Genomic DNA, 12,980 nt, shown 5'->3' with positions numbered 1-12,980 from the left:
AATGCTGTGGCGATTTCTGAACCCTTAGGAGAAGGAAGTAATGAAAGTTGAATGTGGCTAAAAGCAGCCAGTGATATTTGTCAGTTCATTATGGGAAAGAGTGAAAATAGGACAGCTTTCTACATTTCTGCAGTCTGTTCTGTTGTTTTGGTTGGTTTTTTTTTTTTTTCCCCCAACAAAAAGCTTCTAAAAGAGTGCGTTTTGGTATGACTGTAACTGAAGGAGGTGAGAGGAAGAAATACTTTTGCACAAAAAAAATGTTTACTATTACTAATAGCTAGAGGAGGAATGTAGTAATTTGCCCCCCTCTGTGTTTTCATTAGGCTTTATTGTTAGCAGGAAATGGAAAAATACATATAAAAAGTCTGAAATGATTGAAAGAACATGTCTTTCTGAGTACATTCTAGGTTTTCATTTTTTTTATTGTTATTTCAGTGGTTAATACTACGCTCTTTTTCTCCAGACTTGATTCTAGCCATTAAAATACTAGTTTATACTGGGCATTTCTGATATTGATTCTTACTGGCATGGGCTTGAATTTTGTACTACTGAATTTCTTATTTTTTAAATACTATTTTACGAGATACTCTTAGCTTACAAGTTATTAGAGGATCAGAATATTGTACACAGTCTGTTTCCCCTATTTAGTAGCCTTTTAAATAGTCATGGCCAAGGGCAAATGACCTGTCTTATAAGTTTTGGATCATGCTAGTATATGTGAAACTGGATCAATGCCTGGAAGATCTGTTTAGTAGCTGTAATTTGCTTACATGACATAGTTTCTTTTTTTTTTTTTTAAACATTACATGATTTAAAAACCATCTATCCACATAAATTTAAAAGCAATTTTATTCTTGAAGTGCCATGCATAATGGGAAAAAGACCAATGACATTTTTGCGTTTGATTATTGTGCATTTTCTGTTTAATTCAGTCAAATACATTCAAGTACCACTGGGATCTTTTTTCTTGTTTTGAAAGTATATAATGATTTGCACAAGGAGATGTAGATTTTTCTATAACACTATAGAGAATCAAACAGCCATGGCAGGTAAGTTTTTGCTGTGTATGCAATAAATAGTAATAAATTGAAGCCAATGTAGCTTTTGGTGTGTTCAGGTTGTTTGTTGCTTGAATATATGGTATGCTCTGTGCATACAGTAGATCTAAGTACATACTTATTTCAGAGGGGCCTGACTTGGATGTCTTTACTATGTACTGGGTTTTTTTTGATGGATTACGCTTGGCTTCTCCAGGCCTTTTCATTTAAATCAAGGTCAGTGGTAGTAATCTCTTGATGCAATGTCAATCTCAATTATAGAGGAAATAACATAATGAAATTGAGCTATGATTTTATGCAGGTAATTTTCAAGCAAACTTAGCCTGACATTTGACCGAAATAGAAATACATATTCATAATTCATATATTTGAAAATATTAGGGCATAAAGTAGTGCAATGATGTTGTATAGTAGTTTGTCTAAAACCAAAATACTAGACAATTGATGTTATTTGAAGTATTTTTAACAGTGGTCCATAGATATTTTTATTTGTTTTAATTGCACACTGGAAATAATATGGAATTCTGTCCATTTTCATATACCTCCTATCCCTGAAAAGATTCCCTAATAATTTATTTACAATCAAGGTAGGAGAGAAATTGAGTGTATTCAGAGCATGTTGAGGCTGTTGTTCGAGTGGTCTTAGTATTTTCAGTGTACTGCTCAGTCATTGTAGTTATGACCTCTGCAAGATACTAGGTATTGTAAAGGAAAGTCAGATCCTCTAATTAGCAGTGCCAAGTACTTTTAGAAGTTGCAATACAGAAGGGTGAAAATTAGACCAGAAGTATAAGTGTGGTGGGAGACGATAGATTAAAACAGTCAAAGTGCCTGGATGCATTTGTTTATAATAATTTTACACATGTGAAAATAAATGTGTTATCCCACAGTCTGTAGACATCAGTTTCTCTGGTTTTAGAAACTCAAAGTGCATCCTTAAATGTGTGACCCAAGCCAAGGGTTACGCTTGGATAACAAGACCATCTGTATAATCAGTGTGATTTTGCAGAGCACTTGCAAGGCACATTGGATCTGACATTGTCACAGATACGTTGTTCAAGTTTAAGCAAAAAGGGGAAGAATTGCTTTGTAATTTTGGTTTTGTCTGGGTTTTTTCTTTTTTAAACAGGTTAGATACTGTATTTGCTGAGCTTGGTAAACACTTTTTGGCATCTTTGTGCCCCATCTCAAGGTTTTTTGCCTCTTTCTTCTCTCTGGTGTATAATTGTATGATTACCCCTCCCTTTGGCCAGAGCTTACCCTGTGTTGAGATAGAGATCCATGGTACAGTGGGTGAATAGCTAAGGCATTAACTGTAGAACTCAACAAATTTATGTTATGATCCTTAGTTGCGATGTGTTATGAACTCCTGTTTTTAATTTCTGTTAATAGGATCTGTTTTTACGCTAAAAGTTCAAGTAAATGACATCATCAGTCATCAGTACCTGCGAGAAGCGGTTGTAGAAGTATTTGTTAACTACACAAAGACAAACTCTACTCTTACTGGAAACAATGGAGCAGTATTAATAAAAGTTCCATACAAATTAGGATTAAGCTTAACTATCGTATCGTACAAGGATGGCTACATGTTAACACCTTTGCCTTGGAAGACTGGGAGAATGCCAAGTACGTAAGCATCTTACAGTCCTATTATTAAACTGTATCTGTCGGTAATTAAATTTCTGTCTTCCTCAGCAGTCTGGGTAGTTACTGCCAACTGAAAATGATTGAAGTCTGTCAGTGAAGGAAGGTGGTGCCCGTCAGTGCAGATATAAGGGTGAATGATCTGTTGGACTTGTCAAAATTCCTATTATTGTAAAACTGAAAATAGCCCTTTTTAACTCTAAGTAGCTTATATTGCAATACTATGAGTGTATATTGAAATTTTTTTTACCTAGACTTAGCAAAGGGCTGCTAACATGCTTTGACAAAAATCATAGTGTCTGTAGTGATTCCTGGAGTGCCAATGCTTTGAGTCCTTTATAACAGGTATAACCTGTTGTTATAGCTTCCTTTCAGCAGTGTTTTCTCACAGGTTTTCCTGTTTAATGATTGGATGCTCTTAAAGTTAGATGATTTGTTTTTAAAAAGAGATGAACTCATTAGGAATTCTAGCCACTTGTTTATCCATAGAAGGCAGTAGCAAACATACAATAGAGGTCTTCATGCCGCACTACTAAAATTCCTGCTCTGGGCAACAGGAGGAATTTATTTATCCAGTCTTAATATACTCTCTTTTTTTAATTGCTCTATTCACTATTCCTTCAGAATTTGAGATCTTATTGAACTTTTTTTCGGTTGCACAGTGTAACAGATATTATCACTTTCCACAGTATACTCATCTGTGACGCTTTCATTATTCCCACAAAGTCAAGCGAATATATGGCTGTTTGAAGATACTGTCTTAATTACTGGAAAACTGTCTGGTAAGTTCAGTGTACGCAGACCATAATCTAAACACTTTGTGGTAACTATCCATACACATTAAAAAAAAAAATTAAGAATGTTCATATTCCCATCTAATACCTATCTACTCAAAGCCAGATTTTCAGCTAATTGTGTAGCTGTATGTGTGGCTGTGACAAGTGCTAGTCTAGAAACACACAAACTGTGGAGAAAATGAGTGAAAATAGGTTGTTATGCTAAATAGATTTCTGAGCAGTAATAAAAACACTGTGTGTTGTACCACTGCTAAGACAAAATATTACTCTTACAGATGCCAAATCTCAGCCAAGTGTTCAGTTTCCAAAATTTTTAATAAAGCTTCCAACAAATCACCATATTACAAATGTTACAGCCTATCTGACAGTGCCAGAGCAATTTTTGAAAGTGGACAGCTTTCTCTATACAACAGGAATTCTTCTAAATAAATCAGGTATGTAAATACGTTGTTTAAGAATTTATTTAAAAGAAGACATCTTCAAGTCAATGTATATGAGTGCACAGTGTTTCAGGAAAACATATGCTTAAATTCAAAGGGCCTGAACCTGCTTCCATTGCTTAAATTACAAAGCTTTGTTCTATAGGAGCAAGACAGAAACACATCAAGTAATTGACGTCGCTCTTAATCTTGTTCCTTGTAGTATGAGAACATAACATACCCTACTGCACTGAAATACTCCTTCAGAGGCTGCTTTATATATATATATGTGTGTGTGTGTGTATATATATGTATATGTTCAGTGTTTCATGAGACTGTGGAACTGGTTTAGTAAGCACCTTAGAAGTATGGTTATGATCAGAGTATAAACTGGATGAACCTATATAAATGAGTGAAACTGCAGCAGTTGACTTGAGCTATGGAGTTTTCTGTATTTTCACTAGAATGGTTAGCTCCGGGAGCTTTACACCTAGCATGAAGATTGTATGGAAGCTCTAGTTTGGCTCACAGACAGTTAAGCTACGTAAGCCTGTTTGAAACCAAGTAGTCACTATGTATACAGAGCACAATGGTAATAATATGTTTTGTGCATCTGTTTCACTGGAGAAGCAGTAAGTGGTTTCATGAGTCATCATAACTGTGCTCATACGCAGTTGGATCTTTTAGTATTTGGCATTCTATCAGATACTTATTTATTTGCATAAATACAGTAATCTCTGGTAGATTGTGCTGTGTGCAGTTCCATCTTTCTTTTGTTCTTTTCTTTCTTTTTTCCCAGTGGATCTGAAGCCATGAGGCTCTTAAATTCATTGCAGTGCATGAGGAGGCCATTACATAGCTTATTTGAACTTGTCATGCTCTCTTCATTAATTTTCATTGAATTAAAATCATCATATATATTGATATCTTGACTTAGGTATTTTAAAACCTTTCTTATCTGTATTTCATCTCTTTAAATGTAAAGCATAGGAGAATAAGCTTCTCCTCTCTGAGTTTTCCTTTCAATCTGTCAGATGCGTTTTAAATTATTCATATACTCCTAAAGGAGCAGGCTTCCTTTTAGGGCAGGTGGAAACTAATTGATATCTGATGCAGCAGGAATTTTCTCACAACCAGCTTCTAGCAGCTTGCATAGGTTGAACAGTATTCTGGTACTTAATAATTCTGTTTCAGCTCCTTTCCCCATCCTGTCATATTGTACATTTTACAGTATTTGCAAACTAGTGTAAGAAAAGCAACGAAAACAAACTATTAGGCTGCATTGTAAAGCTTTGGATATGCAATGTTTTGTTTGAGTGTTTTGTCAAGCCTTGTGATTAACTATTCAGTTAATTATAACTGCCAAATTAAAAAGTTAATCCTTACAGGAAAGTTTAGGAGGACTGCTCAGCTAAGGAGAAATGCCGCAGTCATATATTTGCATATGTCTTCAGTTTGATTCCATGTTATCTATATTGCAATGATACAAAAATTCTTAATTATCTATATTTCACATAGGTTATCTGTTTTGTAATCAAATTATCTGAGGGGGAAAAACCCTTCTTTGCCCACCCCCAAGCCAGGTTTTGCCTAATCATTGGTTCTACAGTTGGCATTGAACCTATATGTCAAAAGTCTGTTTCTCTTTTACACATTTAGTATAATAATGACTGGTTTTTATTTTAATCACAAGATTTTAAAAGTCTTGAAGAGAAGAAATGTTGATTTTTCTTTGACCAAGTTGATGACAGCTGTTGTGTAGCTGGATGTGAATGAGGGCTTGCCTTTAGTTATAATGAGGATAGATTCTTAATTCTAAATGTTTTTAAAAATTACACCGTGAAAGGAGAATTACAGACAATGTTTCTCACGTTCAGGTTTCAAAAGCATGGAATTAGCACCTCTTGCTGCAATATGTGTAAATGTTCTTTTGACTGGGAAAGAACTGAAAGTAAATGGTCCCATTCAGATTACGCTTCCTCTTCCTACAAGTACTGTAAAATCAGGAGATGCTATACCTGCATGGACATTCGATATGAAAACTGGTAAGTGGGCTAACTTGTTGGATATTCTGCCTTTTAGCACGTGTATGTAGTTTTGGGCACGTGATACTATGTCATGGAAGAGTGGTGGAACAAATATATGAGGTGGTGGTCAATAGTCACAGATTTTGTTAGGGATTCTGTATTTTTTTTTTTTCAATTGACTAGCTTGAATTATTCAAAGGAATTTCCCTGCTTCTATTAGTTCAGAGCTTTAGTAAAATTCATTAGCATTCCTGTTGAACAAATTTTTGATGTATTTGATTTTTATTTTCATAGGAGGCTAAGGATTCAGGCAACATACGTTTTAGGTGATGTTAAATTTTAAGGCTGGCAATTTTGTGAATGCCTTCTCAAAAAGAAAACAAATCAGAATTGAATATTTGGATGCTTTGTTTCTTAGAGTATAGTTCTAAAGGTCCTTTGACACTAAAACGGGAATAGATAATACTTCAGTGAACAAAAGCAATTCAGAAAGTTAAATGAAGGGGAACTAAGAGTTATCAAAGGGAACAACATAGTTCTTACAGTATGCATGGGAAGAGGAGGCTGGGAATTAGACATTCTAAACCTTTTCTCATCCCTTCATGTCTAATTTTAGTCAAGAGTGAGTGATGAGCTACATACACTTATCCCCTTTAGATGTCCTGTGTTAGGTGTGTGTGCATTAGTGTACTGATTGTCTTACATGGTACCTTATACTTCCCATCACACTTTGTCTTGAAATATGCAGGTGAGTGAAGAGTTAAGTGTCTTAATCCTTATTAAGACAAAAAGCTGTTGTTCAACCATTGGAAGTACAGGAGAGGACATCAATCCTAAAAACATCATTTGCATATTGAAGAAAGTAACTGATCATCTTAATGAAGAACATACCAAATAACATTAATTTTTATTAAGAACAAGCTAATAAAAATTGGCTAGGTTGTCTCTTAGGAGAAGAGTGAATAGAATAAGTTCTGGCATAGAAGATAAAGTCTATCTATATGCCTAGAATACTTGAGGGGGGTAACTGGTGATAACAGATAGCATTCTGCATCAGAGAAAGGGTTTTAGTCTGGTATGGTAAAATAGCACAAGGGCATTTAGTTTCTTGCTGCCACAGCTGCTTTTGCCACCTCCTGTGCACATCTGTACTTACGCTGAGCTGTTTTAACTCACTAAACAGAAAACTAGGTCAGCAATGTTATTAAAACAAAAAGTTGACAGAACTAGAGCAGCTCGGCACAGGGTCAGGTGAAGAATATAAACCAGGGTAAGGGGGTGTGTCTGTGTGTGTGTGTGTTGGGGGGCCTGCTCAATATGCCTGCTTAGGCATATTGGCCTTGAGTGTAGAGCAAGGGCAGGAGTGTGGCATGCTGACCCAATAAAAACAATTTAAACAGTTGGTTTTTTCCCTCTCCAATGAGGTGTACTGTGATAGAGGTTCCGTAAAGCTAAGTTGTGTATGATGGGTGCTCACTGAGGTGTAGTGTTCGCATAGAGCCTTCACTGTTGCTTGCTGATGAGAGGAGAAGGAGAGAGACTTTTGGGGCATAACTTGTAACTTCCACTTTTTCTTCCATTTCCTCATCTTTTCTCTACAGCAAAAATTTGGTGTTATATTCTGCATGTTTGTTCTTAAATATGTTTCTTAGATTTTTACATTTGATCCGATATGTAGAAAATGACTTTTTTTCTAAGGTAACTGAGTAATAGCAAGGCATTCCTTAGTCAAGGTTCTCGTGACTGAGGACAGCTGAACACCTCAGCTCTCCAGCAAGCATTTGAGAGCATCCAAATGCTTGCAGTAGCCCCCATCTGAGCTAGATGGAGAGCTACCACTGCACTGAATGATGAGCCTCTGGCATCCAAGCTGTTGCATGCGGGATGTCCCCAGTAAGATGCTGACACACACTTTTAAATTCTGAAGTCCTTGGGTAATATGTCATAGTGGTAATCACAGCTTCCATGTCAGTATTGATAGTGGTAAGGGAACAGGTCTGTGTTTGATGTGTAAGCTGATCCATGTGCACCAGAAAAAAGATAAACTCCTTTCACAAGTCTACTCGTGCAGTGTTCCCTGGGGTTACTTGAGGGTGTGATAGTGCTGATGCTGTTCCTGGAAAATGAGTTTTTGTAATTGTATTCCAGCTGCTGTAAATGCTGAATTTGTTGAGGTGTATTGAATGTGGCTTTCTTCTTACTAAGTGTTTTACCTCATTAGTACCAAAAGTACTTAGTGGATTTTAATAGAATTACAACATTGCATTGCAACATGACATGCATTACAACGTCAAATTTAGAATGATATCCTTCTGTTTGAAGGGAAGTAAATCGTAGAGAATATGTGCTTACTCATAAATCACATTATAATGTTTTTCTTAATACTTACTATTTTCTATGGAGTATATTGGAGGGGAGATATAGTTTACTGAAGAGGAGAGCAAAGATCATATAGCTTTTTATAGATTTATTAGGTCAAGATAGAATTTCTGGAAACCTAGAAATTTTTTTGCCTTTTATATGTGGTCTTTTGTGTTGTTTTTTATCTGCTTGTAAGTAGCCCACCCTCTATACTTGTAAAACAATAGTTTTGCAGTATAGTGACATCTTGCCTTAGAGCTGACAAGGACGGAGAATTTGAGGATCTCTTGTTGTTACCTCCATACGAGAGTTAGCATTGAAAGACTCTTCCCGCTGGTCTTGTTCCTGAGTCTGGACAAGAGGTTTTCTAGGTAACTGAGAAACCACCTCTTTCAGGGCTCTAGGTGGCTGCTGCTGCTATTTCCTTCTGCCAGCTATCGCAACTACTGGGAGGAGGCTGCAAATTTTGCTGCCAAATGATATTTTGTGTGTGTATCTTTGTGCGTATGTGGCGTATGTCAGTACTCATCTTTACCTTCTGTCTGGTAGGTATTTCCTTTTGCTTTGCTGAAATAAAGGTTCTGGAGGAACACTGAAATTACAGGGCTTCTATGAATTATACTTTTTGCATGCTTTGGTTATTGTTGTTTTAAAAAAGCTGGCAGTTTTCTCTCCTTCTCAGTATTTGCAGTTTGAAAATGTAAGGTTGTTTATGTGAGGTTGTTGTCTGTACTTAAAATTTCACAGATGGCCCACAATAAATGTGTTCAAGTGTGTTAAGTATAATTCTGTCTCTTTTACTGCATGTTTTATTAATTGTAGAAGCTGGCATACTGCAATACCTGTTCTTGGCATTGCCAAACAGATTGTGTGTAATCTGTGTCCTAACAATAGACCTTTCTTGGTCTAACTGAACTGTTAACTGCCTTGAGGCAGGGAGGAGGAGAGAAACATTCAAGACAAAGATTGTTTATCCTATTGTAGTTTATTAGATTAACATGTTTTCCTACTGAATGCTGCTAGCTAATCTAAAACTTGTATTCGTATGCTGAAAATATCTGTTCCTTGATTTTTTTTTTTTTTTCAGTCTTGGCCTTCATACATGCTTAAGATTATATAGTAGGATTTTTCAGATTATTTTTGTGCATACCTATGAAAGACATTTGTTCATAGAAAATGAATTATATGAAATTAATTCCGGTAACTGAGAGTGATGCTTTGTTTCAAAGTGAATGCCCACACGGGTTTATTGCAATGAAATTGTAGAGAGAGAATGTTTTCATGTTTAGCTAAAGCTGTGTAATAAATAGTGTGTAGGTCAGAAGTTTCAGTTTTTCTTGTGACCTTGTGTATTTTTCGCAATAGTTTAATTGCTAATGGTTTGAAATATAGAGGAACCCTGTATGGCATATGCAATGTTTTCTCCATTTTTTTTTTTTTTTTTTTTTTTTTTCTCTCAGGTGCTTGGGTAAGCCGTGGGCTAGGAATGGTAAAGGAAGCAGATGGTCAGTTAGTATGGACATACACTGCTCAACACTTAGGCTACTGGATAGCAGCTCCACTGCCTGGAACAAGAGGTATTGCAACAACTGGCAAAGAATTACTGAGTAACCCGAGTAACAATGTATCATAAGGCTGTCAGTTTGATTGCTTTATTTAACAACAGAAAGGGAAAAATGACATGCAATTTCAACAGTTGGATAGCTTTGAATCCTGATAGTGTGCTTTTGTGCATAGAACCATTTCCTAGAACTTCAAATGCTATAGGGGGAAAAGTCCAGACTCGTTTAACTTACATGTTTATTCTATTGCCGTCTTTTGGAAGAAGTCTGCAAGGGAACTGTGACTATGGAGATCTAAAAATCAGCAGGACTCTGTCCATTACTGTTGAGGATCATGTGTGACGGGAGGAAATAAAACAAGAAAATCACTTGTGGGTAAAACGGTCCCAGTGGATTCTGGTTTATGGTGACTCATTGCATGTTTTGCAAATTCATATGAGGGGATTCTTATTCGAGAAATATGATCTTGAAATTTAAAACAGATAGCACTTTCTGACAGAAACACTAAATAGAACATGTAGACCATGTTTCTAAGTCAGCTTGGACAACTAATACAAATGTAATGTGCCTCGAATTGAGTAGATGTCATGGTAAGGCTTTAGTACTTGAGATGGAACTTTGAAGATTCTGTATCCTGTAATGACTGTTTGTATATTTGCTAGTTCGCTGAAATAGCAAGGTGAAGAGGGAATGAACATAGTGCCATAGGAACACAAAATCACTGGAAAAGTAGAGTTTAATTTATTAGCTACAGCTCTGCATATCAAGCAGAATTATGTTTTTGTGAAGTAATTTTTGTCTGGTTTTTTTTCTTTGACAATCTAGAATCCATTATTACTGTGGTTTCCAAGGACATAACAGCCTATCACACAGTGTTCCTTACAGCCATCCTGGGAGGTACTGTTGTCATTATCATTGGATTTTTTGCTGTTCTTCTTTGTTACTGCAGGTAAGTGAAAAGAGAGGCTCTGATAAGCTCAGTATGAATGGAACTTAAGGTTGATAAAATAGTCTTTTGAAGTTGAGAATTGTTTCCTTAGCTAAACTATAATACATAGCCTAATATTTCTTAAAAAATTACAGTTATTACAGACCTTCACTTTAAGTTTTTGACGTCACATTACACTATAACTTCTTAACCAAAATCTGATCTTCAGCTCTGGTAGTCAACAGTCTGGTATTTCCTAGTATTCTCTACAGTCACCTTGCATCTCTTTTGTATAGGGATAAATGTGGTCGGACACAAAAGAAGGAAAAAAATACAACTAAGCTGGAGGTCATAAAAAAAGACCAGACAACATCAACAACTCACATAAATCACATCAATGCTGTCAAAGGGCCTATAAAGTTGGAGGATAAGTCACAGTTATTTACACCGAAGATCTCTTCATACAGCCCTCAAAGAAGGGTGTCCATAGACACGGAAGATGGAAAATCACGAGACAATTTTAAAATCTACACAGAGGATGCTTCTTTTCAGTCATCCTGTCAGACTGGGCAGTCAAGAAATTCAGCCCCTTCATTGGAGCCTAATGCTGGAATCAAGCATTTGCAGCAGCCGAAGCATAGTAACAGTACTATTTCCCAGGCTGCTAGGGACATTCAAGACCAAAACAGATACCTTTCATTGAAAGAGGAGATGTATGGGCTTTCCCATATTCCAGAACACCTAATGCATATTTACAATCAACCTATTGCTATTCTTCAAACCTCTGATCTTTTCCACTCCCCAGAACAATTGCATCCTGCTAAATCAGCAACTCTGCCAAGGAAAGGGCAGTTAGTATATAGCCCCATGATGGAACCCATGAATCGTGACAGTTACATGCAAACGTTACCGAAAATGCCAGTACACTCTCATCCACAGCCTTCTGCCTGCAGAGATGAAAACAGTACATTAGATGGTGAAGAGGGTTTACCTTCTCAAACCTCAAACTGGGGCCGGTACACTAATAGCTTACTGGAATCTGTCTCTGTTCCTGGGACGTTGAATGAAGCAGTTGTAATGACACCATTTTCATCTGAACTTCAAGGTATTTCAGAACAAACTCTGTTGGAACTCTCTAAAGGAAAACCATCTCCGCATCCTCGAGCATGGTTTGTGTCCTTGGATGGAAAGCCAGTCGCTCAAGTGAGACATTCCTTCATAGATCTGAAAAAGGGCAGGAAAACAGAAAGTAATGATACCAGCCTGGACTCTGGTGTGGACATGAATGAGCATCATCCTAGTAGGAAACTGGAGAGAGAAAAAACTTTCATTAAAAATATGCCACATTCTAAGATCCTTTACTTGGAAGATCTGGATCTGAGTAGCAGTGAAAGTGGGACCACTGTTTGCACTCCGGAGGACCAGGCTATGAGGCACATTCTGGATGGAGGGAATGGGCCAGTTGTAGAACAGCATGATGAAGAAGGTCTAAGAAGAAAAACTGTATCGGGAAGTCATGATTCTGGTATCCCTTCTGCTAAAAGAAGGGATAGACCATCTATCACAAAAAGAGATAGCAAAACAAATATCTGGAAGAAAAGAGAGGAGAGGCCACTTATTCCTATAAATTAAAACACAATGTGCTTTGTGGTGTTGCTCTTCCTGCTGGTTATTGACCTCTTGGCTGCTTCTGTAATTCTGCAGTGTTGGGTTTACAAGGGAAATGTTGTTTTCTAGTATCAAGAAAAGTTAAATTTTTTTAATATACAGATTGAGTTACTAAACTTCAATTGGGCAATTGATATTCAATGTGAATTCAAAACAGGGAAATACTAATATTAAAATTTTCCAGTTCTTAGTTTTGCTGGCAGTATAGGAAAGGCCCACATTTTAATTAGCCTGTCATTCTTGGACGCACCTCTGGGAATGCATGGTGAGAAATGTAGGCACATGTTTCAGTTTTTTCCAACTTGTAGCTAATGCATTAGTAGACTAGTTAAAGCTGTCCCTCAGCCTTGTTCCTAATCAATGTCACCATCTGTACAGTATTTTATATGTGAACTTTTTTAGGGATATGTTACTACTTCTTTGTATAATGTAGAATATTTCATCAGTTAGTCCCATGACACCAGCAGCTGAGCTCTGTTGGATTTATCAGCAGAGCTCTACAGCATTACTGCCCTC

The 12,980-nt window shown here is 36.7% G+C and overlaps 1 protein-coding gene across 1 annotated transcript in view; it reads left to right on the top strand.

Annotated features, from left to right (window-relative positions):
• Positions 1 to 12,578, top strand: part of FAM171B (family with sequence similarity 171 member B) — a 33,243-nt gene extending 20,665 nt beyond the window's left edge. Inside the window, exons 2-8 of the mRNA XM_086751199.1 lie at positions 2,451 to 2,684; positions 3,392 to 3,484; positions 3,775 to 3,933; positions 5,796 to 5,963; positions 9,767 to 9,883; positions 10,694 to 10,817; positions 11,093 to 12,578. Coding sequence (XP_086607325.1) covers positions 2,451 to 2,684; positions 3,392 to 3,484; positions 3,775 to 3,933; positions 5,796 to 5,963; positions 9,767 to 9,883; positions 10,694 to 10,817; positions 11,093 to 12,428 — 2,231 coding nt within the window. The 3' untranslated portion in view covers positions 12,429 to 12,578. The remainder of the gene's footprint in view (positions 1 to 2,450; positions 2,685 to 3,391; positions 3,485 to 3,774; positions 3,934 to 5,795; positions 5,964 to 9,766; positions 9,884 to 10,693; positions 10,818 to 11,092) is intronic.
• Positions 12,579 to 12,980: the final 402 nt, after the last annotated feature.

The sequence above is a fragment of the Chlamydotis macqueenii genome, chromosome 6 (genome assembly GCF_036417535.1).
Source record: "Chlamydotis macqueenii isolate bChlMac1 chromosome 6, bChlMac1.mat, whole genome shotgun sequence".
Classification (NCBI taxonomy): Eukaryota; Metazoa; Chordata; class Aves; order Otidiformes; family Otididae; genus Chlamydotis; species Chlamydotis macqueenii.
Note: the sequence above shows the minus strand (reverse complement) of the source record. Positions and strands in the feature narration are given on the sequence as shown.